This window comes from Narcine bancroftii, chromosome 2 (genome assembly GCF_036971445.1).
Source record: "Narcine bancroftii isolate sNarBan1 chromosome 2, sNarBan1.hap1, whole genome shotgun sequence".
Lineage (NCBI taxonomy): Eukaryota > Metazoa > Chordata > Chondrichthyes > Torpediniformes > Narcinidae > Narcine > Narcine bancroftii.
In genome coordinates this window covers 103,864,065-103,890,994 of record NC_091470.1, presented here as the reverse complement: position 1 = coordinate 103,890,994, position 26,930 = coordinate 103,864,065, and the positions used below count along the sequence as shown (strand labels likewise).

The window sequence follows — 26,930 nt, the reverse complement described above, 5'->3', positions numbered from 1 at the left end:
AACGTGCAAACTCGTGACAGACAGCGCTAATTTCTTGGTGCATGTTCAATACCAACAGGTAAGCTATTAGCTGAGTTGAGAACCACTTCTCTAGACACAATCAATACTGAAATATTTTGCTTGAGAAAAATTGTCATTGGCCTATTTCTTTGGAGTTATGAAACTGTGCACATAGTGAGTCAATGAGGGACGGTTAAAACAGTGGTTTTCAAACTTTTTCTTTCCACCCACATCCCACCTTAAGCAATCCCTTACTAATCACAGAGCACCAACGGCACAGGGAATACTTAAAGTGGTGTGTGAGTGGAAAGAAAAAGGTTGAGAACCACTGCTTTATAAAAAAGGACAATACTTGACCTGATGAATTTCTCCAGCTTTGTTTTTTAACTTCAACCACTGTATCTGCAGATTTTCGTGTTGTACATTTCCCATTTGCAGGCCCTGACCTTATGTAGATTGAGTACAATTGTTTATTTTTACCACATGTACTGAGAGACAGGGAAAATCTTTGTCTGGGCAAGTTAACTCATGCAAATTAAAACAAAAGAGTAGTCAAGGTGTTAGCACTTGTAATGTCAGTGCTGTCACTGGTATGGACCCAGGAGAAGTGGGGAGAGGAGATGTGGCCATACAGGGCCACTCCACAGAGTCTTTCTGCCTGGCCATCCTGCCAGACAGCGCCATAAAGGTTTAAACTCCCTGTGGATCAGATATCTTTGAAGGAACTCTTGCTTCTCTCTATCTCTCTCTCTCTCTCTCCTGGGCTAGAGTCACCTCTTTGTGTTCCTTTAAAGAACAACTAATTTTATGTATTTTGTGTACAGGACAATCAAGGAACCTTGAAATTAGCTTCACAGAGAAAAGTAGCAGAGCAGTGAGGTGGGGGTTATGAAATCAAGAGATCATTTTTTTCTTTGCATGAGAACCATTCACAAAGCGCCGATGGCATAATGATTATTAAAGTGGTCTGTGAGTGGAAAAAGGTTGAGAATCACTGTTTTAGTGACATGGACAACATACTTATGAATATATCTAATGAACTTGCCTCAAGAAACCTTTCTGTGGGAGTGGGTCCCACGTTCCCTGCTCTCCGAGTGAAGTTTCTCCTCCTCTCAGTCCTAATTGGCTTCTCCCTTTTTCCCCGAGATGGTGACCCCCTTGTTCTGGACTTCTCCAACATGTAGGAGCATGCTTCCTTCGTCTAGCTGGTCTCGTTCTGTCAGAATGTGATCCCTCTCATTCTCCTCCATGCAAACAAACCCACGGACCAAGCAGACATTTGTAGGGGGAAGGGTGGGCTTGAACCCCTTCTTCGTCTTTCGTTGCGAATTTTGGTTTAATTTGAACACAGAACTCTGAAATCTACAGCACAGAACAGTGCCATGCTGACCCAATGACCCACACTAACAACTGCTTAGAATTTCCCTTCTAGATAACCCTCCATTTTTCTCAATTCCATGTATCTAATCGTCTCTTAAAAGATCCTATTGTCCCTGCCTCCACCCAGTTGCTGGCAGTGCATTCCATGCCCCCACCACTCTCTGTGAGGAAAAGCATACCTCTTACATCTCCCCTGTACTTACTCCCAAGCCCCCTCATGTTATCCATTTCAGCCCTGGGAAAAAGCCTCTGGCTGTCGACACGATTTCAGTGCTTTTCATCATCCCGTACACCTCTATCAGGCCATCCCTCATCCTCCGTCACTCCAAGGAGAAAAATCCAAGTTCACTCAATCTATCCTCAGAAGACATGGTCTCCAATCCAGGCAGCAACCTTATAAAATTTCTCTGCAGTCTCTCCATAGTATTCGCATCCTTCCACTAGTGGGGTGACCAGAACTAAATGCTATATTCCAAGTGGGATCTAACTAAGGATATTTACAGCTGCAACATTACCTCACGGCTCTTAAACTTGATCTCATGGTTAATGAAGGCCAACACACTGTACACCTTTTTAACCAGTGCATCAGCTTTGAGTGGGCACAGACCCCAAGACCTCTCAGTTCAACCACACTGCTCGGATACCTCCCATTAACATTGTGCTCTGCCTTCACGTTTGACCTATTGAAATTTGGATGGGCATTTTATTTTGAGATTTTTTTCCCCCATTGTCAGCTTTGCAATCTTGTTTTACAGGTTGTACCTCTTTAATCCGGCAACATTGAGACCTGGCCATTGCCGGACCGCGGAAAACAGAAATTTGCCCCTAAGGGAACCCCTCCCATGAATACATATCGGAGATAGAACAAAGCTTAAAACGGGGAAATAATAATGTGGGCCAGCACGGTTACCATAGTGGTTAGCATAACACCTTTACAGCGCCAGTCATTGGAACCGTGGTTCGAGTCCTGCGCTGTCTGTAAGGATTTGTACTTGGCGGCAGATTCAGATATGCCAGACTCCAGAGCATCAGATAAGAGAGGTACAACCTGTACTTGTATGTGATATCAATAATATTGGTCTACGGTACATCACTGCAGACCACCTCGACCAAGCCCATGCATGTGGTCTATGGACCCCAGATTGAGAAATAAGACATTGGAGCAGAATTAGGCTATTCAGCCCATCAAGTGTGTCCCTCCATTCAATCATGCGCTGATTCATTCTCCCACTCAACCCTAGCCCCATAACCCTCTGATGCCCTTGCTCATTAAGAACCTATCAATCTCTCCCTTAAATACCCCCAATGACCTGACCTCCACAACCACCTGTGGCAACAAATTCCACAGATTTGCCACTCCCGGCTAAAGAAATTTCTCCCCATCTCTGTTCTAAGTGAACACCCTTCAATCCTGAAATCTTGCTCTCTTTTTCCTATGTTCTCCCACCACATTTAAGCTAAATGAAATTATGTTAAAAGGTTGAGGAGCTTCACAGTGCTTTCCAAGACCAATGCAATTTGAAAAGCATTGTTCAATGGGATATTCAGCAAGGACAAAATTAATTCCTCTCAAATCTCAATGAAAATGATAGTTCGGCCGTGCATTTTGTCTAAATTCCTTCTATTGTAAAAAGATTACTCGAGCGATACGAAGGATGAAAGAGTGTTGTCTGGAAAGATTGCAGAATCTGTGGTGACTCTCTGGAGATGAGAGATTTTTTTATTACAATTTTTTTATTTTTTCACACTATGAACCATATTAACCAAAATATATACAAATGTTTCTCATTAAATATACACAGTGGCATTTTCTCCCCCTACCCTCCCCCCCTTCCCACCCCCCCTCCAAAACCAATAAATATTCAACATATACAATACAATAAAACCATTAAACAATGTCATCACACAATGAAAAATAAACAAGATTTACACTTTTACACATTGGATCAAGTCATTTTGTCTTATCATTTTAGGGGGTGGAGGTCCGAGGAAAGCCCTCTCTTATGTTCCATGTACGGTTCCCAAATTTGTTCAAATAATGTGACTTTATTTTTTAAATTATATGTTTTTTTTCCCCCATTGGAATACATTTATTCATTTACATGTACCATTACCATTCTCTTCCATTTTCGAAGTTGACATTATACATTTTTTTGCTACAGCTGAGGCTATCATAATAAATCTTTTTTGTGCTTTATCCAATTTGAGGCCTAATTCCTTACTTCTTATATTACATAGAAGAAAGATCTCTGGATTTTTTGGTATGTTATTTTTTGTGATTTTATTTAATATCCGTTTTAGATTTTCCCAAAACATTTTCACTTTCTCACATGCATGTACTATTATTCCCATTTCCTTCTTAAAGCAAAAACATCTATCTGATACTGTTAGATCCCATTCTTTTAACTTTTGGGACATGATATATAACCTGGGTAACCAATTATACTGTATCATGCATAACCTTGTGTTTATTATATTCTTCATAGTTCCAGAACATAACTTTTCCCATGTTTCATTTTTTATCTTTATGTTTAAATCCTTTTCCCACTTTTGTTTAGGTTTGTAGCTTATTTCATCATTTTCCTTATCTTGCAGCTTAAAGTACATGTTCGTTATAAATCTTTTAATTATCATTGTGTCTGTAATCACATATTCAAAGCTGCTTTCTTCTGGTAATCTCAGTCTGTTTCCCAATTTATCCTTAAAATAAGCTTTCATTTGATCTTATGCAAACATTGTACCATGAGTTATTCCATATTTGTACATCATCTGTTCAAATGTTAATAAATTATTTCCCAAAATAACAATTTTCTATTTTTTTGATTCCTTTTCTCTCCCATTCTCTAAAGGAAAGGTTATTTATTGTAAAAGGGATTAGTGGGTTTTGTGTCAATAGTAATTTTGGTATTTGGTAATTCATTTTTTTCCTTTCTAAGTGGATCTTCTTCCATATATTAAGTAAATGATGCAATACTGGTGAGCTTTTATATTGCACCAGCTTTTCATCCCACTTATAAAGTATATGTTCCAGTACCTTCTCCCCTATTTTATCTAGTTCTATCTTAGTCCAGTCTGGTTTTTCCCTTGTCAGGTAAAAATCTGATAAATACCTTAATTGTGCTGCTCTATAATAATTTTTAAAGTTTGGTAACTGCAAACCACCTTGGTTGTACCTCTCTGTTAATTTATCTAACATCATCCTCGGTTTCCCCCATTTCCACAAAAATTTACTTATTATTCTCTTGTAGTTCATTAAAGAATTTCTCTGTAAGGGAATTGGCAATGATTGAAATAAGTATTGTATCCTTGGGACATTCATTTTAATACAATTTACCCTCCCTATCAATGTTAGCGGCAATTCTTTCCAATGTTCTAAGTCTTCCTGCAATTTCTTTATTAGTGGCGGATAATTTAGTTTGTACAGGTGGCTTAAGTTATTATCTAACCTAATACCTAAGTATCAGATTGCTTGTGTTTGCCATTTAAATGGTGATTCTTTTTTAAATTCTGTATAATCCGTGTAACTCATTGGCATCACTTCACTTTTATTTGCGTTGATCTTGTACCCCGATATTTCTCCATACTCCTTCAATTTCTTATGTAATTCTTTTATTGATATTTCTGGTTCTGTTAAGTATACTATGATGTCATCTCCAAATAAACTGATTTTATACTCCTTCTCCTTTATTTTTATCCCTTTTATTTTATTTTCTGTTCTTATCAGTTCTGCCAATGGTTTTATTGCTAAAGCAAACAATGAGGGGGATAATGGACATCCCTGTCTCGATTACCTACTTGATTTAAATTGGTTCGATACATATCCATTTACTGTTACCTTCGCCAATGGTCCATTATATAATGCTTTAATCCAATTAATATATTTTTCTGGTAGATTGAACCTCTATAATACTTTAAATAAATAATTCCATTGTACTGTCTAAGCCTTTTTCTGTGTCTAAAGCAACAGCCACTGTTTGCTTCTTATTTCCTTGAACTGCATGAATTAGACAAATAAGTTCTATCGGGTTCATTATTTACAGGAGAGGAGGAATTAATAACTCTTTAAATGTTTTATAGAATTCTATTGGGAATCCATCCTCTCCAGGCATTTTATTGTTTGGCAGCTTTTTTAATATATTCCTCTATTTCAAATGGTTTTATCAGTTTGTTTTGTTCCTCCTTGCAATTTCGGCAGTTCAATTTTAGCTAAAAACTCTTCTATTTTATCATTTTTCCCCTTGTTCTCAGATTGTATAATTGTTCATAAAATTCCTTAAAATTTTCATTAATCTCTGTTGGATTATATGTAATTTGTTTGTCGTTTTTCCTTGAGGCCAATACAGTTCTTTTAGCTTTTCTGTTTTAAGTTGCTAGGCTAATATTTTATGTGTTTTTTTTCTCCCTGTTCGTAATACTTTTGCTTTATTTTCATTATGTTCTTCTCCATCTTGTACGTTTGTAACGTTTCGTATTTAATTTTTTTGTCCGCCAATTCTCTCTTTTTTGTTATATCATCCCTTTTTACTAGTTCCTTTTCTGTACTTACTATCTCCCTTTCCAACTGCTCTATTTCCCAATTGTAGTCCTTTTTCATCTTAGTTACATAACTTATTATCTGCCCTCTAATGAAGGCTTTCATTGTGTCCCATAATGTAAATTTGTCTTTCACTGATTCCATATTTATTTCAAAATATGTTTTAATTTGGTGTTCAATAAACTCTCTAAATTCCTGCTTTTTAAGTAGCATGGAGTTTAACCTCTATCTATATGTTCTTGTTGGGATGTCCTCCAGTTCTATTGCTAATAACAGGTGTGAATGATCAGATAATAATCTAGCTTTATATTCAGTTTTCCTAACTCTCCCTTGAATATGGGCCGACAACAGAAACATAACAATCCTTGAATATGTTTTATGCCTACTTGAATAATATGAGTATTCCTTCTCTCTTGGGTGCTGCCTCCTCCATATATCCATAAGTTTCATTTCCTGCATTGATTTAACCATAAATGTGGCCACTTTATTCTTTTTGCTAGTCTTTTGTCCAGTTTTATCTAACATTGGATCCAAATTAAGGTTAAAATCCCCTCCTATCAATATATTTCCTTGTGTATCTACAATCTTCAAAAAAAATCCTGCATAATCTTTTGATCCTCTTCATTAGGTGCATATATAGTGAGCAAATTCCAAAATTCTGAATATATCTTGTACTTTATCATTACATACCTCCCTGCTGGATCTATTTCATCCTCTATTTTGATTGGTACATTTTTATTAATCAATATAGCTACACCTCTACCTTTTGAATTATACGTGTCCTACTCAGTCTCTCTTTAATTTGAGTTCCACTTCAGTTAATGTGTTTCCTGCACAAATGCTATATATATTTTTTTCTTTTTTCATTAAATTTAATAGCCTCTTCCTTTTAATTTGGTTATGTATTCCATTAATGTTTATAGTCATATAGTTCAACATGGGCATCTCATATCCTGTTTACACCTCATTTCCGCTTCCTCACCACCACTCTCCCCCTTTTCCCCATTTTCATCTCTCAGTTTTCCCTTTTTAAACTCAATGTATGACAACACATTTAAAACATAAAATACTCCAACAACTCCCACATCCATTATTACCTTAACCCCAAATATCCCCCCCCCCATCTCTGAGTTGCCCCTTATCCCTTGCCGGGCAACCACAACTCCCCTTTCCATTTGGATTGCGATCCTGCTCGCAAGCGTCAACTGATTTTGCAGTGACGGTTATTCTCTCCCCCCCCCCAACCCCCTCAGAAAACACTTTTTTTACACATATAACAAAGTTCTCCCTTTTTTCCCCTTCTTTCCTTCCTTCCCTTCTCTTTCCCTTCTTTAGATCTTTACATATACATTGTTTTTACATCATTATATATACTTTATCACCATTCTTCATTCTTGTTACATATCTTCACCTCTCCTTCTGTCCTGCAAACGTTCTGCAAATTCTTGTGCTTCCTCCAGATCCGAGAACTTTCTGTTTTGCTCCCCGAGGATAAATATTTTAAGCACAGCTGGATGTCTTAACATGAATTTATAACCTTTTTTCCATAGGATTAATTTTGCTGTATTAAACTCCTTCCTCTTCTTTAAGAATTCAAAACATGCCTGGGTAAAAAAATATTTTTTGATCCTTGTATTCCAATGGTTTATTGTCTTCTCTAATTTTATTCCTTGCCCGCTCCAGTATATTTTCTCTTGTTGTATATCTCAAAAATTTTACTAAAATGGATCTTGGTTTTTGATATATCTGTGGTTTCGGAGCTAGTGTTCTGTGTGCCCTTACTATTTCCATTCCTTCCTGCATTTCGGTCGTTCCCAGGACCTTCGGGATCCATTCTTTTATAAATTCCTTCATATCTGTGCTGCCTTCATCTTCCTTTAGGCCCACTATTTTTATGTTGTTTCGCCTACTATAATTTTCCAACATATCAATTTTCTGAGCTAACAACTCTTGTGTCTCTTTAATATTTTTATCACTTTCTTCCAATTTTCCTCTTAAGTCGTTTACTTCCATTTCTACAGCCGTTTCTCACTCTTCCACATTCTCTACTCTTTCCCTATTTCTGTCATGACTAGTTTTAATCTTTGCATTTTATCTTCTGTTCTTTTCATTTTTCTTTTAATTGCATTAAATTCTAATGACAACCATTCTTTTAGTAATCTCATTTGTTCTTCAAAAAAAGCTTTATCTTTATTCTGTCCATCTGTTTTACCTTCTATCTCTCTGTGAAGATCTTGGTCTTCTTCCTCTTCTTCTGTATCTGTACCTGTGTTTGTGTCTTCTTCTTCTTCTCTTCCTTGTATCTGTGTCTCTTCTGATTTTTCTGATGAGTTGCTTGTCTCACTTTGTTGGGTCTCTTCTTGCTTGGCCTCTTGCTGTTGGTCCTCTTCTTCTGAGCTGCTAATCTGTCAAGCCTCCTGCTGCTGCTCCTCTTGCCGTTCACCCCGTCGACTTTCTTTCTCACCTGGTACTTCACTCCCTATCCTCCCGCTTTCCTCATCTTTCAGCTGAGAGCCCTGGTGTCGGGCATCCCTCAGGTGGTCACGCCGTGGTTGCCTGCTCCTCGGCTGAGCCCCCCTCCCATTGGTGTTTTCCTTTACCTTAGATTGCGCACCTGCTCATGTGCGACTCCTCGCACATGCGCAGTTGGGCACTTTTGTTTGGCTCAGAGAGCCATTTTTGCAGTACACTGTTTGTGGGGTGGCGACTCTGCAGGGTCAACACCAACCTCGGAGATCGGGCGCTCTTCTCCACCACGGCTCCCTGTTCCTACAAGCAGGTAAGGCCTTCTTATTTCTTTTCCGGTGTCTTCTTTTTTTCCCATTGTTTTTACTTTTTCCTTCTTATGTGCCATTTTATTTCTCTTTGCCACTTTATCTTTTATTTCTTATATTTTGTATTTGTTGAACTTTGCCTTTTCTTGACTTTTTTTTAACTTTTTTTTCTTCTTTTCTGGAGAGGGCTGGTTTTACCCTACCATCCACTACTCCGTCACGTGACTCCTCCTGGAGATGAGAGTTGAAAGAAAGTAAATGTTTCAGTGGAACAATGAGTGATAACCAGGAAAAGGCACTTTAAGATGGGGTAGTAATTAACAGGAATAAGCTGTTTGAAGAAGAGGTAAAAGCAGATTCATGGCATAGTGCATAGAACAGCACAGTACAGGCCCTTCAGCCCTTGATGTTGTGCCGACCCATATGTTCCTTTAAAAAAATAAACCCTCCCTACCTTTAACCCTCTATTTTTCTTCCATCCATGTGCCTGTCGAAGGGTCTCTTCAATGCCCTTAATGTTTCAGATGCCTCCACCATCCCTGAAATGCATTCCAGGCACCCACAACTCTCTGCATTCCGTGATGTCTCCGCTAAACTTCCCTCCCTTCATTTTGTACATATGTTTGCTGATCCTGCCCTGGGAAACAGGTGCTGGCCATCCACCCCATCTATGCCTCTCATAATCTTGTAGACCTCTATCAAGTCTCCTATGCATCTATGGTCACAAGAGAAAAGTTCCAGATCTGCTAACCTTCCCTCATAAGACTTATTTTGCAATCCAAGTAACATCCTGGGGGAGACCATTCATCCCTTCTGATTCATGCTATTTATTTATTTTAAACTGATTTTAATTTGGAGATACAGCTCTCTCCCGCTGTACCCATGTGACCAATTAACCTACTAACCCCATACATCTTTGGAACATGGGAAAAAACTAGAGGACCCAGTGGAAACCCATGCAAGTCAAAGGGAGAATGTACAAAATTGTTACTGACCTGCTGAGGTTCCTCCAGCACTTTTGTGTCTTGCTGAAGTAATGGCTTCATTGTTTCTCAAGATCACTGTCGAATGTTCTGTCCAGCAAGCAGAAGCCAGTCAGAAACAGGCTAAATGTTGAGAAGTAGAAGGGTCAAAGTGTGTCCATTAGTGCTGGGAGGTTAGGCACATGCTGCATGAGGGAATGTCCTTGGACGAGAATTGCAGTCTGCAATGCAGTGCACTAACCTCTGATAGCGGTGCCAGAGGATTTAGCAACCAGCTGGGCCTCAACTCCCAGGTGGCATCAATAATCCAGCATTTATCATCGCCTCGCTGGTGTTCTATCTGGATTGTACGTGCAGCAGGGCTGAAGATGCAGTAGGCTTCTGATGAGGAGATGAAAAATAGGATCAGGAGGCAGTCGTCCGGCCCATCAAGCCTGCACCACCATTCATGGCTGATCTGATGATCGGCTCATCTCCACCCTATCTGCCTTTTCCCCAGATCCCTTATAAAAAAAATATGTCCAACCTTGACTTAAATGCAGTAGAAGTCCTGCAATCCAGACTGCTCAGGGAAAGGGACAGTTCGGATTCTCGGGCAGTATGTTTAAAATTCATATTTAAGGAGGAATAGAGAAGAGATGAACAAGCAAAATTTTGATAGTTTATTCATCGGCAAATACACCATGCTTCATTTATCAAAACGAGCAGTTTTGAAAAGTAGTCAACAAATAACAAAATTGTAAACAATTTTTTTCCACTACAAAAAGAATGTATATTGCTTGAAATAATTTTCAAAAATGAACATTATAAAAAGAAAAATGCAGTTAACAAATAAATTTCATGTGATAGGATTAGTAGGATTAGCTGTATTAAGTGTGGTCGTTTGTTACTTTTACACACACACACTCTTACTTGCCTTTGCCTCCCCTGCCCTGATGGTCTACCCCTCTTGGGAGCGAGCAAAGGGAGGGATTTCTAAGGGACACCACCTATTCTCTTGCAAGTCTCAGCGGGAGTGCTACCGCACTCGATCCCGAGGACAGTGAGCATTGTACCCTGCACCACCCATTCAAAGCGGTGTCCAACCTTGAAGAATGATTTCTCCCCTACGTCCAAAACACACATTTATCTCATCCTTAGATTGTTTTCAGATTGATTCACAGCTAATTAATTGTGGCTGAAGTAGAGTCACTGTTGGCCAATTTGTGTCGGTAGAACAATACAAATGTGATACTCTCAAAGCTTAAGCATGTTTGGGTAATAAACCCCGAACTGTGTCCAAACCCAGTCAGCAGGCAAAAAAAAATCCATTAGCTGTATATAAATTAACATCAATGACATTTCAATTCAATGGGTCTCTTGGGGAATATTTTAATGGCAGTAACATAAACAAGTGAAAATGCTATCTTCCCTCATTCTGTTCCCTTTTGCATTCCTCTCTGAGAATAATGTGTTCTGTATCAATCCAGCAGTTCCTTTCAATGCCATCCCCCTGTGGACACAGAGATCAAACAGAGAAAAGGCATCAGTTTAACCCGCTGAGCTGAGGCAATTCCCCATCCCATTCCCTTGCCTACAAGTCAGTCCATGGTTTCATGCACTGCCAGGCTGAGACCACCCACAATTTGGAGGAACCACACCTCATCTTATGTCTGGGCACCCTCCAACCAGATGCCACAACCATTTCTCTCCTCTTATTTTATCTCATTAACACCTTTTGTAGGTTTGGACTCTCTCCCCCACCATTTTTCAGTCTTTAGTCTGACGCCTTCCTATTCCATGCTAATATCTTGAGGAAACCTCGGTAATATATCTTTACCTCCTATGGACACCGCAAGACCTTCTAAGTTCCTCCAGCAATTTCTGTGTGTTTTACCTCAACCTCAGTGTCCGCAGACTTTGGGGGTTCCACTCTCGTCACAGTATACCTTTTGCTTGCCCATCAGGAGGGGATTCCTGATCTGCATCTTGACTCTTTGCTCAACAGGCCAGTCGCAGAGTCTTCCAGCATTGAAACAAGCCCTTTGGCCCATCTTACCCACACCGACAATGTTCCCCCCCACCACTCCTGCCTGTGTTTGACGGAGATTACAAAGAAAAGCCTTGTGATGGATTATGTTATAATTTAGATTGTATGTTTTAAAGGAGATGAATTGTGTGGGTTTTTTGTCTAGGTCACATATAAACACCAAAACAGATCTCATTTAAAATCCCAGAGCTCTGCACAAGCCAGACAGACCAGGCTCCGGGTACCTTTGCAAAAACTGAAGAATGCCTCTAAGGACTTCATAAGTAGGTGTTAATTGGATATGCTGTGGAGTAATGGATTATTGTTTTGGAAAGCAACAGATGAATGGATTCAGAAGATTGGGTTCGGAGCTGCAGTCTGAGTGCTGTTGGCTGTTCTAAGAGAGTCATGTGGTTTTCTCAGAGAGAGAGAGAGAGAGAGAGAGAGAGAGAATTCAGTTTAAGTTCTGTATTTCAGCAGCAGCAGCTGGGACTGGAACAGGACAAGCTGGCAAGCTTGTGGGGAAAACCCCATTTTTGAAGACTGGTTGTGAGTTCTTAGTTCAGCCTGGTCAAAGCCCTTGTGGTCCATACAAGAGGCTGTATAACAGAAGAGGAACTCTGCGGTGACCTGAAAGAAAGAGGTTATTATCTGGAAAACCCTAATGGGGCAACTTTCTTCAGCAAGTCACTGACGTGGCTGATCGGAAGGGATCAGTTGTGGGTGTCCAATGAGCAACAAATCTCTCTCTGAAAACTGACAAGAACCTTCCTGAGCGGTAACCATTTACCATTCAAGCACCACAGCCTGGTGAAATTCATAAATGTTGAATTCTGTGCACAGTATAAGAATTGTCTGCAACGTGAACTTGGAGGAGTGAGAAATGAGATTGGGCTGTGAATTAAATAATTTTCTGAACTTATACACACATTACATATGCGTGTGCTTAGAATTAGATTAAGTTAGGTTAAATTAAGTTAATAGTAATAAGTTAGAGTTTGTTCCTGTTTTCATGTTTAAAGAGAATTAAAAGCAACTTTTGTTTAAGTAACTATTTGTCTTGGTGAATTTCTATTGCTGTTGGGTTATGAAGTCCTCAGGGCCCATAACAGCCTCCAGTTTGAATCTGTTTGAAGAACAAGTCCAGGCTCTCACGTGAAGTACAGCTGATAGTGGAAATTGCCAAGAGGAAGTGAAAAGCCTTGTCTTGTGTGCTATCTGTGGAGATCAATCTCTACTTCAGTGCAGCAGGTATCGTGTTACAAAGACAGAATGCAGGGTATAGAGGAAAGCACAGTTGGAACACTGCATCTGTTATTGATGAGGCCCATTTAAGAGTCGATAATAGCAGGCAAGAAGCCATTCTCAAATTGATTTGTGTTTTCAGCTCCACACAGCAGGTTGTTAAGTGATCGTCACTTGAGACCATGATTTGGCCACAGGGAATAGGAGAGACAGAAGAAGTGTCAAGCGCCATGGAAATGGCCTCCCATTCTGCCTTTATAATCGAAGGAAGGCTCCTAGAAATCAAGGAGTTTCTGCCCCGTGCAACAGAAATCTGTGACAATCTAAATCAGGGACTGCATGTGGAACACAGCATCCTTGTGACACCCTCAGGATTCCCCCATGCATCCCTTGTGCCAATGCATCAAAGCAACTGTGGGTGTGAACTGGCAGCCCAAAGGGGGCAGCTTATTGGCTGCAACCACTTGCATCATTTTCTGCGTGTGAAAGCTTCGGTGGTAATGCAATCGCAGCTTGTCACAGCGTTCATTAGACCTGTTCTCCGACCATAGAAAACTACGTGCAATACAGGCCCTTCGGCCTTCGATGCTGCACTGACCTATATATTCTTAACAAAAAAAACCCCAAGCCTTCCTACTTCATAACCCTCTATTTTTCTTTCATCCATGTGCCTGTCTAAGAGTCCCTTAAATGCCCCTAATATTCCAGCCTCCACAAATGCATTCTCGGCACCCAAAACTTTTTTAAAAATTTTACCCTTGACATCTCCCCTAAACTTTTCTCCCTTTGCTTTGTACTGATGTCCTCTGGTGTTTGTTATTCCTGCCCTGGGAGAAAAAAAAATGCTGACTGTCCATCCTATCTCTGCCTCTCAGAACCTTATAGATTTCTATTAAGTCTCCTCTCATTCTTCTTTGCTCCAAAGAGAAAAATCCCAGCTCTGCTAACCTTGCCCCATAAGGCTTATTTTCCAATCCTGGTAAATCTCCTTGTACCAGTTTCAATGGATGCTCCTAAGAAAAAAATATCCCATTGGTGGCTTCACAAGACCCCAAGAAACTGCAGAGAGGAGTGAATGTTTCCTCGGCTTTCACAAAACCCCCTCCTCCCCTTTGAATAATTCCCTTTGCTCTCATCTACCACCTCACATGCCTCTGCATCCAACATATCCTCCATAATTTCCACCATGGTCTGGCCATCAGACACATTTTCCCCTCTCTGGAAATCCCTCATCCACTCATCCCTTCCCACTAATCGCCCTTACTACCTCCCTCTGTGACCGCAGAAAACACCCCACTTGAGCCTGCACCTCCTCCCTCACCACCATTCTGGGCCCAAACAGTCCTTCCAAGTGCAGCAACATTTCGCTTGTGAATCTGCCGGGGTCGCCTACTGCATCCGGTGCTCCCTTTGTGGCCTCCTCTACATCGGAAAGACTGGGAGATCGCTTCACTCTGTCCGCTGCAATAACTGGGATCTCCCAGTGGCCACCCATTTCAGTTCCATAGCCCTTTCCCACATCGACATGTCTGTCCATGGCCTCAGGTACTGCCAAATTGAAGATACCTGCAAATTTGAGGAACAACATGAAATCTTCCATCCGAACACTTTCCATTGTTACGAGTCCCGAGGACCCCAAAACCCAGCAGCAATAGATATGTACCACGACAAAGGGCTACTTAAACAAAAGTTGCTTTTAAATATCTATGAACATGAAAATAGAATCAAACATTAATGTATCTCTATTGACTCACTTAACATACTTAATGCATTTCTAATTCTAATCGCATGTGTGTTCAGCAAAGTTCTTTGGTTAACAGTCCAATCTCACTGGTTGCAGGCAATTCTTGTACTGAGCCCTGAAGCTAACATTATTAAAGCTCACCAGGCTTTGGTGCTTAACAGGTAAATGGTTACCACTCAGAAGAGTTCTTGTTGGTTTTCAGAGAGAGAGTTTTTCTTGTTCCAGGACATCCACAACTGATCCCTTTTTAATCAGCCACTCCAGTGTCTTGTTGATGAAACTTGCCCCCTTCAGGGTTCTCCAAATGATAACCTCTTTTTTTTCAGGTCACCAGAGTTCCTTTCTGTTTCTCCTATTCCAAGGGAAACACCGCACAACCAGTCCTCTCCTTTGACGAGGCCATCTTCCAAAGCTTGCCACCTTGTCCCTCTAGAACCGGTCTGTGTGTGTCTCTCTCTCTCCTCTCTCTCTCTCTCTCCTTCCTCTCTCAGAGCAAAGCCTGTTTTTTTCTGCTCTCTGCCTGCAAAGATTTCATGACCTTCCAGACAGTAAATTCTGCTTTCCAGACAAAGCTGCTACTGCCTGTCGTTACATATGTTGCCTTTTTCAAATGGCAGTCCATCATGAGTCTCTGAGCAATCTTGCAAAAGCTCCTGCAAAATTTCTATTTTAAATTGTTTGTGTGTGACCTGCTCTAACAAACCTTTCCTAATTTATCTCTCAAACAGGTGTATATACTGTCACACCATCCAGATGGTATTAACATCAATATTTCCAGTTTCCATTGAATCCCTCCTCTGTCTTTTCCTATCTCTCTGCCTCCTTTCCTCCAGCACCCCATCCTCTTCCCTCTCCATTCACAGAGCTACCCCCTCCCCATCACCTTTATTATCTTCTACTCCCCCCTCCCACATTCACCGATGACCTGTTAGCATGTACTCCTCCCCCTCCCTCCCTCCACTTACCTCCTCCCCCAGCCTTTTTATTCAGGCACCTGTATGCTTTTAGCTCACACCTTGATGAAGGGTTCAGGCCTTAAATGCTGGTTACCCCTTGACTTCATGTAGATGCTGCTTGAACCTGCTGAGTATCTCCAGCACTGCAATCGCGGTGTCTGCAGTCAACAACCCATCCCACCCTGGGCGCACTCCCTTCCATTGGGCAAAAGATGCACGAGTTTGAAGATGTGCACATATAGATTGAAGGAGAGTTCCTTCGCCTCTGTTACCAGACAAGTTAATGGGCGTCTCAATAGTAAAATGATTCAGCCCCTGCACTGTTTTAACTGAACCCTTTTCCCCGTCACACTATTTTCTGCATTTTTGTTTCATTTTGCTTTCAAGGATAGGATGATAGAGGTATACAAAATTACGATGGGTGTAGATAGAGTAAATGCAAGTAAATGCAAACTGATGTTAGGCGAGATAGAAATGAGAGGACATGGGTTAAGGGTGAAAGGGCAAAAATTTAGGGGGAATCTTCTTCATTAGATTAGATTCAACTTTATTGTCATTGTGCCAAGTATAAATCAAAGCCAGTGAAACGCAATTAGAAGTTTTTTTTAAATAGCACTTTGTGCAAATAAAAACAAGTGCAGTAAATAAAATAGCACGCGATTTATCACGCACCCCCTCTCTGCGCCATACCTAAATAAATAAAATAGCACGCGATTTATCACGCACCCCCTCACTGCGCCATACCTAAATAAAGAAAATAGCACACGGTTTGTCACGCACCCCCTCACTGCGCCATACCTAAATAAATAAAATAGCACACGGTTTGTCACGCACCCCCTCGCTGCGCCATACCTAAATAAATAAAATAGCACACGGTTTGTCATGCACCCCCTCACTGCGCCGTATCTAAATAAATAAAACCGCGTCCTATTTTATTTATTTCAGGGTGGTAGAGTGAGAGGGTGTGTGACAAACCACATGTTATTTTATTTATTTAGGTACGGCGCAGTGAGGGGGTACGTGACAAACCGCATGCTATTTTATTTATTTAGGTACGGCGCAGCGAGGGGGTGCGTGACAAACCGCGTGCTATTTTATTTATTTAGGTACGGTGCTGTGAAGGGATGCTTGACACACCGCTTGCTATTTTATTTATTTCAGGGTGAGGGGGTGCGTGATAAACCGCGTGCTATTTTATTTATGTACGGCACAGTGAGGGGTTGCGTGACAAACCGCGTGCTATTTTATTTATTTAGGTACGGTGCTGTGAAGGGATGCGTGACACACCGCGTGCTATTTTATTTATTTCGGGGTGAGGGGGTGCATGATAAACCGCGTGCTATTTTATTTATGTACGGCACAGTGAGGGGTTGCGTGACAAACCGCGTGCTATTTTATTTATTTAGGTACGGTGCTGTGAAGGGATGCTTGACACACCGCGTGCTATTTTATTTATTTCGGGGTGAGGGGGTGCGTGATAAACCGCGTGCTATTTTATTTATGTACGGCACAGTGAGGGGTTGCATGACAAACCGCGTGCTATTTTATTTATTTAGGTACGGTGCTCTGAAGGGGTGCGTGACACACCGCGTGCTATTTTATTTATTTCGGGGTGAGGGGGTGCATGATAAACCGCGTGCTATTTTATTTATGTACGGCACAGTGAGGGGTTGCGTGACAAACCGCGTGCTATTTTATTTATTTAGGTACGGTGCTGTGAAGGGATGCTTGACACACCGCTTGCTATTTTATTTATTTCAGGGTGAGGGGGTGCGTGATAAACCGCGTGCTATTTTATTTATGTACGGCACAGTGAGGGGTTGCGTGACAAACCGCGTGCTATTTTATTTATTTAGGTACGGTGCTCTGAAGGGGTGCGTGGCACACCGCGTGCTATTTTATTTATTTCGGGGTGGGGGGGTGCGTGATAAACCGCGTTCTATTTTATTTATGTACGGCACAGTGAGGGGTTGCGTGACAAACAGCGTGCTATTTTATTTATTTAGGTACGGTGCTGTGAAGGGGTGCGTGACACACCGCGTGCTATTTTATTTATTTCGGGGTGAGTGGGTGCGTGATAAACCGCGTGCTATTTTATTTATTTTGGGGTGGTGGAGTGAGGGGGTTTACGCCTGCTTTAAATTCATAGGGCAGATAAATTGTTTTCCCTTCAGGGATAATGTAATTTTTAGCTGCTTTGAAACAAGTAAGGGGGGAGAGAGAGAGAGATAATTAGAACACGACTCATCCAATTAAATTCATATTTTTTTATATTTTGTAAGTATTAATTTATGTGGAATGTCAATGATTTTTATTTCGAGACAACATTTTACTCACCCAATCTTGCCAACTTCATTTATTACCTCATCAAAACAATTCAACTTATTCTTAACAATGATGCCAGCTTTCTCAGATCACTACATATTCAGTGATGACATCCTTGATGAAAGATTATTTTGCTACCACCCCTTTAAGCTTTCATATTTTCCACCAACTCCTACCCCCACCAAACCTAAACAGCCATTATATAACACTGATATCATTACACCTTCATAGAAATACATTTTAATACACCGTATATCAGTGGTTCTTAACCTTTTCCTTTCCACTCACATACCACTTTAAGTAATCCCCATGCCATCAGTGCTCTGTGATTAGTAAGGGATTGCTTAAGGTAGTATGTGGGTGGAAAGAAAAAGTTTGAAAACCACTGTTTTAATCATACCAAATTGACTCATTATGTGCACCGTTTCAGAACTCCGAAGGAAAAGGCCATTGACAATTTTTCTCCAGCAAAATATTTCAATAACAATTGGGTCTAGAGCTGTGGTTGTTAATCTTCCCACTCACATTCCACCTTAAGCTATTCCTTATTAATCACAGAGCACCGATGGCATAGGGATTACTTAAAGTGGGACGTGAGTGGAAAGAAAAAGGTTGAGAACCACTGCCTTACACCATCACATTCATCCACTGATATAACATGAAAGTGGAGCATTGTGGGATCCCATTGCCGTGGCACAAGTTATTCACCCAGTAAGCAGCCTCGTTAATATGACTTGTCACATGCGGTGTTGATGGGTTGATATAAAAATGGAGAGGAGTAGCATTTGATTCAGCAATGATTTTCCAGGGAAGTGGCGGTGGTGGGGTGTTTGAAAGATTTTTTTTCATCCTTACCCGGGCTGGTCTATACAAGCAGCCTCTTCATTGACTTCTTAATAGCTCAGCAAATTAGTTCGCGGGGCGATAACACATACCACCGAGCCGATCACTCTTGCACCCCTCGAGCCAATAAATCTTGTGACGGTTCCTTTAGGATTATTCAGTTGCTTATTTCCAAATGATGAGCTTGAGAGAAATGAACAGAATTCCAGCAGAATTGTTCAATCCTACAACACTTCATCATCGCCCCACTGACATAAGCATAAGTCTGCAATAGGCACTTCTCTAGAAGGAAACAATATTACTGTGGGAATGGAGGATGGGGTTTCAGGAGACCATCTTCTTCATCTAAAGCTTCTCATCCTATTGAGAAACAGTGTTAGGCATCGCGAATTATGCAGTGGCTCGGAGATACCACACTCCCATAATCTGCATTAATAACCCCAATTAATGGTGATCATTGCCTAAATCACTCACAGTGATTCTCTACACCTTTGCTGCAGAGAAATGGATCAGGGGTCAATCCACGGGAGCATGAGTGGCAGAGAGGATCAATGGAGAATCCCTCCCCGCCCCCTCCCCACCCAACCTCCACCCATCAATCTTCTGAAGAGGGCACATAAAATCATCGAGGGCTCCTTCCACCCCACACACAGCATCTTTCAGCTGCTCCAATAGGGAAAGAGATCCAGGTGTATCAGAGCCAGCACCACCAGGCTGAGGAGCAGATTCTTCCCACAGGCAGTGAAAACGCTGAACAACCAAAGGAACTGCCTGCACTCACCACCCAAGACTCTCGCGTTCACGAAACAGTATTTATTTATTTGTAAATATGAATACTTGTCCTGAACATGTATTGTTTGTCTGTATGTGTGTTATGTCTGGTTGTGTGTCTGCATATCTTGTACCGAGGAGCGGAGAACGCTGTTTCGTCGGGTTGCACCTGTGCAATCAGATGACAATAAACTTGACTGTTGTATGGTAACCAGAAGTCTTCAGTGCCACTGACTGGGGAGGAATTTGTTTAAAAACTTTCGCTTGAAAATATGTTGAATAGAATGTTAGATAATCAATTATCTAATCTCTGAGGGGTACAGTGCAGAAACGTGGAAGCTCTCCTTGTTCATTTATCTGTGCTTGTAAGCGTATTGAAATGTTGGAACAACTCCGCTGGTCTTTCTCACTGCCCCTGAAAGCCAGTATTTAATCGCCTTTTTGCCTTTTCACCTAAATGTGTGAACATGACCAACATGGTATGGGGGTTCATTTTTACCCCGGTAAAATGAACCCAACTTTAACAAAAGCCAGAGAAGTCAATATTAATGCCATCCAGTTTGAGGGGGCCTAGTTGGAAGATGAGGTGTTGTTCCTCCAATTTATGGGTGGTCTCAGTCTGGCAGCGCATGAGACCACGGACAGACAGGTCAGCAAGGGAATGGGATGGAGAATTGAAATGGGTGGTCACTGGGAGATCCAAGCTATTGTGATGGACAGAGCCGAGGCGCTCAACAAAGCGATCTCCTCATCTGCGTCCAGTCTCCCTGAGGTAGATTAGACCACAACCGTGTGCAGAAATAGAGAGAAAGAGATCAATTAGCACCAAGCAAGGGTAGCATGGGAGCTCTGTTGTGGGGTTCATTCAAGAGCCTGATGGCTGCTGGAAAGAATCTGTCTTTAGGTGTGTTGATGGGCATTTTCATTATCCCAAGCTTTCTCCTTGTGAGGAGGGAGAAGGGCACCCAGGGTGTGATGGGTCCTTTATTGTGTCAGCTGGGAGATGTTGGTGGAGTCCATGGAGGGGGAAGGAAGTGTGGGTGATGTTCTGAGCAGCAACATCACTGAATCGTGACAGTGCTGGAACTGTTGCAGCTGCCTGCAGCGATTCAACCTGTCATTTGCTAATGTTGCTTGCATTCTGTGTTTTTCTGATTAGATGAAGTCTTCTGGCACTGTCGATCAGGACCTATTCACGGACACCTACTGCAAGGTTTGCAGTGCCCAGCTCATCTCCGAGTCTCAGAGAGTGGCGCACTATGAGGTAAGGTTCGGACCTGAAAGGTGTACACCTTGTGCCACCAAACGCCAGGAACCCTCTGCAGGCTGGTCAACCCCTGCGGAGGAAAGAGCTGAGTTAAAGGGGCTGACCAGCCTGCAGCTATGGCAGAGGGGCAGCGCAGTTAGCGTCATGCTGTTGTGGCACCAGTGACCCATGTTCGAATCCAGCGCTGTCTGTACGTTTTTCCCGTCTTTGCATGGGTTTCCACTGGGTGCTTTGGTTCCTTCCCATCCTTCAATATGTACCGGGATTGTCGGTCATTTGGATGGCACAGGCTCTTGGGTCGGAAAGGCTTGTAACTGTGCTGTATTTCTAAATTTTTTTAAATATAATGTCAATTCTGGCACTTACTGTCTTTATCTCAGATATCCAGCATCTGCAATTTTTTTCCGATTTAAATTACATTTCATTTCACCTGGCTGCCCTTTACAAAACAAATTCATATTTTGGCAGAAGCTATGAAGGAAAAAAAAAATTTTTCTCCAGATTTAAAGATTCCTGCTTAATGCCAGAAACAATATTGGGTACCCCTTAGATTAACCTTGAGGCTCAGGGAAACTCTCAAAGCAGATTTTGTCAGAACAGCAGAATCCTCCACTCTGTCTCACTGCATCACAGCCAGTGAGGTGCATGGAAGCCCCTGTGTGAGTGTTCACTCGTTGCCTCCGACAACTCTCTCTGCCCCCAAGTGCTCCCCAACTTCACTCAGGTGCGAGCTGTTGCCTAATGATTCTTGACATAAGGACATTGTCATTTAGTTTTAATTTCTTCTTTCTTTGGCTTGGCTTCGCGGACGAAGATTTATGGAGGGGGTAAAAAGTCCACGTCAGCTGCAGGCTCGTTTGTGGCTGACAAGTCCGATGCGGGACAGGCAGACACGATTGCAGCGGTTGCAGGGGAAAATTGGTTGGTTGGGGTTGGGTGTTGGGTTTTTCCTCCTTTGCCTTTTGTCAGTGAGGTAGGCTCTGCGGTCTTCTTCAAAGGAGGTTGCTGCCCGCCAAACTGTGAGGCGCCAAGATGCACGGTTTGAGGCAATATCAGCCCACTGGCGGTGGTCAATGTGGCAGGCACCAAGAGATTTCTTTAGGCAGTCCTTGTACCTTTTCTTTGGTGCACCTCTGTCACGGTGGCCAGTGGAGAGCTCGCCATATAACACGATCTTGGGAAGGCGATGGTCCTCCATTCTGGAGACGTGACCCATCCAGCGCAGCTGGATCTTCAGCAGCGTGGACTCGATGCTGTCGACCTCTGCCATCTCGAGTACTTCGACGTTAGGGATGTAAGCGCTCCAATGGATGTTGAGGATGGAGCGGAGACAACGCTGGTGGAAGCGTTCTAGGAGCCGTAGGTGGTGCCGGTAGAGGACCCATGATTCGGAGCCGAACAGGAGTGTGGGTATGACAACGGCTCTGTATACGCTTATCTTTGTGAGGTTTTTATGTTGGTTGTTTTTCCAGACTCTTTTGTGTAGTCTTCCAAAGGCGCTATTTGCCTTGGCGAGTCTGTTGTCTATCTCATTGTCGATCCTTGCATCTGATGAAATGGTGCAGCCGAGATAGGTAAACTGGTTGACCGTTTTGAGTTTTGTGTGCCCGATGGAGATGTGGGGGGGCTGGTAATCATGGTGGGGAGCTGGCTGATGGAGGACCTCAGTTTTCTTCAGGCTGACTTCCAGGCCAAACATTTTGGCAGTTTCCGCAAAGCAGGACGTCAAGCGCTGAAGAGCTGGCTCTGAATGGGCAACTAAAGCGGCATCGTCTGCAAAGAGTAGTTCACGGACAAGTTTCTCTTGTGTCTTGGTGTGAGCTTGCAGGTGCCTCAGATTGAAGAGACTGCCATCCGTGCGGTACCGGATGTAAACAGCGTCTTCATTGTTGGGGTCTTTCATGGCTTGGTTCAGCATCATGCTGAAGAAGATTGAAAAGAGGGTTGTTGCCAGAACACAGCCTTGCTTCACGCCATTGTTAATGGAGAAGGGTTCAGAGAGCTCATTGCTGTATCTGACCCGACCTTGTTGGTTTTCGTGCAGTTGGATAATCATGTTGAGGAACTTTGGGGGACATCCGATGCGCTCTAGTATTTGCCAAAGCCCTTTCCTGTTCACGGTGTCGAAGGCTTTGGTGAGGTCAACAAAGGTGATGTAGAGTCCTTTGTTTTGTTCTCTGCATTTTTCTTGGAGCTGTCTGAGGGCAAAGACCATGTCAGTAGTTCCTCTGTTTGCGCGAAAGCCGCACTGTGATTCTGGGAGAATATTCTCGGCGACACTAGGTATTATTCTATTTAGTAGAATCCTAGCGAAGATTTTGCCTGCAATGGAGAGCAACGTGATTCCCCTGTAGTTTGAGCAGTCTGATTTCTCGCCTTTGTTTTTGTACAGGGTGATGATGGTGGCATCACGAAGATCCTGAGGCAGTATACCTTGGTCCCAACAAAGCTTGAAAAACTCATGCAGTTTGGCATGCAGAGTTTTGCCGCCAGCCTTCCAGACTTCTGGGGGGATTCCATCCATACCTGCTGCTTTGCCACTTTTCAGTTGTTCGATTGCCTTATATGTTTCACCCAGGGTGGGAACCTCATCCAACTCTAGCCTTAGGGGCTGTTGAGGGAGCTGGAGCAGGGCGGAATCTTGGACTGAGCGGTTGGCACTGAAAAGAGATTGGAAGTGTTCTGACCATCGGTTGAGGATGGAGATCTTGTCGCTGAGGAGGACTTTGCCGTCTGAGCTGCGCAGCGGGCTTTGGACTTGGGGTGAGGGGCCGTACACAGCCTTTAGAGCCTCGTAGAAACCCCTGAAGTCGCCAATGTCCGCGCTGAGCTGGGTTCGTTTGGCGAGGCTAGTCCACCACTCATTTTGGATCTCCCGGAGTTTGCGCTGAAGATGGCTGCATGCGCGACGGAAGGCTTGTTTCTTCTCTGGACAGGGCGGCTTTGTAAGGTGAGCCTGGTGGGCAGCTCGCTTCTTTGCCAGCAGCTCCTGGATTTCCTGGCTGTTTTCGTCAAACCAGTCCTTGTTTTTCCTGGAGGAGAAGCCCAGTACCTCTTCAGTGGATTGCAGTATGGTAGTCTTCAACTGATCCCAGAGGGTTTCAGGGGACGGGTCCGTGAGGCGGGTTGCATCGTCGAGCTTTGCTTTGAGGTTTGCCTGGAAGTTTCCTCTCGCTTCGTCTGACTGCAGGTTTCCAACATTGAACCTCTTTCTGGGGGCTTTATTGTTCCTGGGCTTTGGTTTGAAGTGAAGGTTGAGCTTGCAGCGAACCAGCCGGTGGTCAGTGTGGCATTCCGCGCTAGGCATGACCCTGGTGTGGAGCACATCTCGTTTGTCACTTTCTCGCACCAGGATGTAGTCCAGGAGGACTAGACCAGGAGGCCAGGAGGCGAGAGTGGGAGGCGGCGGCCCCAGTCCAGGCACAGGGTGAGCTGCGGCAGCCTCGGCCCCGGTCCGGGCAGTATGGACCGACCTAGGAGGGGAGGCAGGCCCCTCCAGCCCGGGTAAGAAACCTGCATAGGAGAAGGCCACTCCGATATAAAACCTACGACCCAAGGACCTCGCTGCCACGTCCCAGCTTGCTTGGCCACGGCACACGAACCATGAGTTTTAATTTAGCGATACAGTAACTGCCCCTTCTGGCCCATGCCACCCAATTACACTCATGTGACCAAAAAAACCTGCAAACCCCATACGGCTTTGGAATGTGGGAGGAAACCGGAGCACCCGGAGGAAGCCAACGCAGGTTTAAAAAAAGCCAATTAAGAGGCCAACTCCTTATAGACCCCAAACTATTGGCATTATTATAGTGTTGCACGAACTGCCCTGACTCCTTTTGGCTCCTGGACCTCTCTTGGTGTCTTGGATTCTGTGTCGGACGTGCTAAATGCCTGTCAGAACCTCACATCGAACAAAGCTATACCTCCATTCTCTTGTACAGTCATTCTCACTGGGGGCTACGGGGGCCACAGCACAATTAAGGGAGAGCCAAGGACTGAAATCATTAAATATTTCTTATGTTTTTATGTAATTGGTCGGAAAGAAGTATGGAAGAAATCAACAAATGTGATTTGAGCAGGGCCCTAAGTAGGGGGCAGGGGGCAGAGTGAAACAAAGGTTGACATTGGCTAGTCCAGACTCCCTGGAGGCTTCTACAGGTTGTACCTCTCTTATCCGACACTCTGTGGTCTGGCACGTTTGAATCTGCCGTCATTAGTATAAACTCCATACAGACAGCTCGAACCCCGGTCCCGATCGCTGGAGATGTAAAAGAATTGCGCTAACCATGCTGACCCACAGCGTTATTTCCTGTTTTAAGCTTTGTCCTACCCTTGATATATTTACACGGGGGGGGCCCTTTGGGGTCAATTTCTGTTTTCCAGCATTTCCTGCAGCCCTGCAATGGCCAGGTCCTGGTTTAAAAAGGTGCAAATAGTGCTCTAAACCACACATGTCAAACTCTGGCCCGCGGGCCAAATTTGACCCGCGATATAATTATATTTGGCCCGCAAGATCATTTCAAAAATGTATTAGAGGTGGCCCGCCCTGCAGCGAGAGCCGATGCTGTTTTTTGGTAATGTCACCCCCACCATTCTCCCCCTTCATTGCACATCCTTCCCCATTGTAACACGAGAAATTGTAACACGAGAAGTCTGTCGATGTCATCAGCCGGCAAGCCAGTTGGAAGGCTCCCTGCACAACCAGTCACTTCTCCCACCTGTCGAGCGGTGCGGCGGATTGGCGAGCGCCTGTGATTTCCTGTCAGCGCGACGGGCATGGCAGGCTGCGTACGGCCCCCGGGCAGCGCGAGCCCCGCACGACTGGCACCGGACGCCCTTCCACAGCGCGAGCGCACTTCTCCCGGTCGCCACGGCCTTCAGCGCTTGCACCCGCGCGGACCCCAGGGATGGCTGGTTCGGCCCTGCATGTGAAGAGAGAGATGGTGGCTGTCCGCAAAGGCTGATCGGCAGCGCGCTGGGCCTGAGTGGGTGGGTAAGCAGGGGTGGGCAGAGGGTGTAGGTGAGGAGTAATGGGCAGGGGAAGTTATGGTGGTGCGAGGGGCAGTTCGAGGGAGGGATGAGTAGAAGGAGGGGTGGATAGGGAAGAGGTAAAAGGGGAGGGGCAGGGCGAGTAGGGGAGGGGTGATTAGAGGGTGAGAGACGGGTAGAGGGAGGAACAGTTGAGGGGAGAGGCAGTAGAGGGGCGTGTATAGAATGGGGTGGGTAGAGGCAGAGCGAGTGGAGTGAGGGGTGAGTAGAGGTTGGGTAAAGGACTGGTCAGGTAGAGGGATGGTGGGTCGAGGGTGAATAGAGGCCTAGAGCCTGAGGAATGAGCAGGAAATGCTGAGTCCTGATGCAGGCCAAAATGGACACAGCCTGTGAATGCTGACTACATCTCCACAGGGACCAAATATGTTTCCCTCAGGTCAAGCAAAGGGTGAACTTGAGCTACCTACTCCTGACCTGTAACGTTATCCTCCTAAAGTTATATCCTAAAGTTTAACATTACATATGTTGAAAGAAGAGAAAACATGCAGATGTTGTTGAAAATTTTCAATAAATATTTAGTTCGGCCCTTGACTTAGTCCAAGTTTTTAATTTTGGCCCTCCGTGAATTTGAGTTTGACACCCCTGCTCTAAACGGTAGTGCTGTCTGCATGGAGTTGGCTCACTCTCTCTGTGAGTGTAGGTTTCCACTGGATGCCCCGGTTTCTTCCCAGATCCCAAGGATTTCTGGGTAGATTGTAACCATAAGTGGGCTGGTGAGAGGCAGAATCTAGAGGGGGGTTTGTGAGAGTATGGGGAAAACAAGTTGGGATTGGTGTAAGGTAGGTGGGAGTGTGTGACCAGTGAGCCAGAGTGTCTTTGCCCAGGCTTGATGAAGTCCTAAATAGCCAAGATGATTATCTAAGATACAGTGTTAGCTGGATACTGGGGGAAGTGGTGCCGGGTGAGGTTTTATTCCGGTAAGTTTAAATTAATGCACTTTGGATGTCCATACTGAACAGGAGTGTTGATGTATAAAGAGGCCTTCATACAAGATTCTTTGCATTCTCGGTGTCACTTGTGACCAGGGTAGCATTTGATCTGCATTGAGTGC

The 26,930-nt window shown here is 43.6% G+C and overlaps 1 protein-coding gene across 1 annotated transcript in view; it reads left to right on the top strand.

Moving 5' to 3' along the window:
- LOC138752915 (zinc finger matrin-type protein 4-like) overlaps positions 1 to 26,930 on the top strand; it is a 148,800-nt gene that overhangs the window by 16,949 nt on the left and 104,921 nt on the right. Inside the window, 1 exon segment of the mRNA XM_069915528.1 lies at positions 20,723 to 20,827. Within this exon segment, the coding sequence (XP_069771629.1) occupies positions 20,723 to 20,827 (105 nt within the window).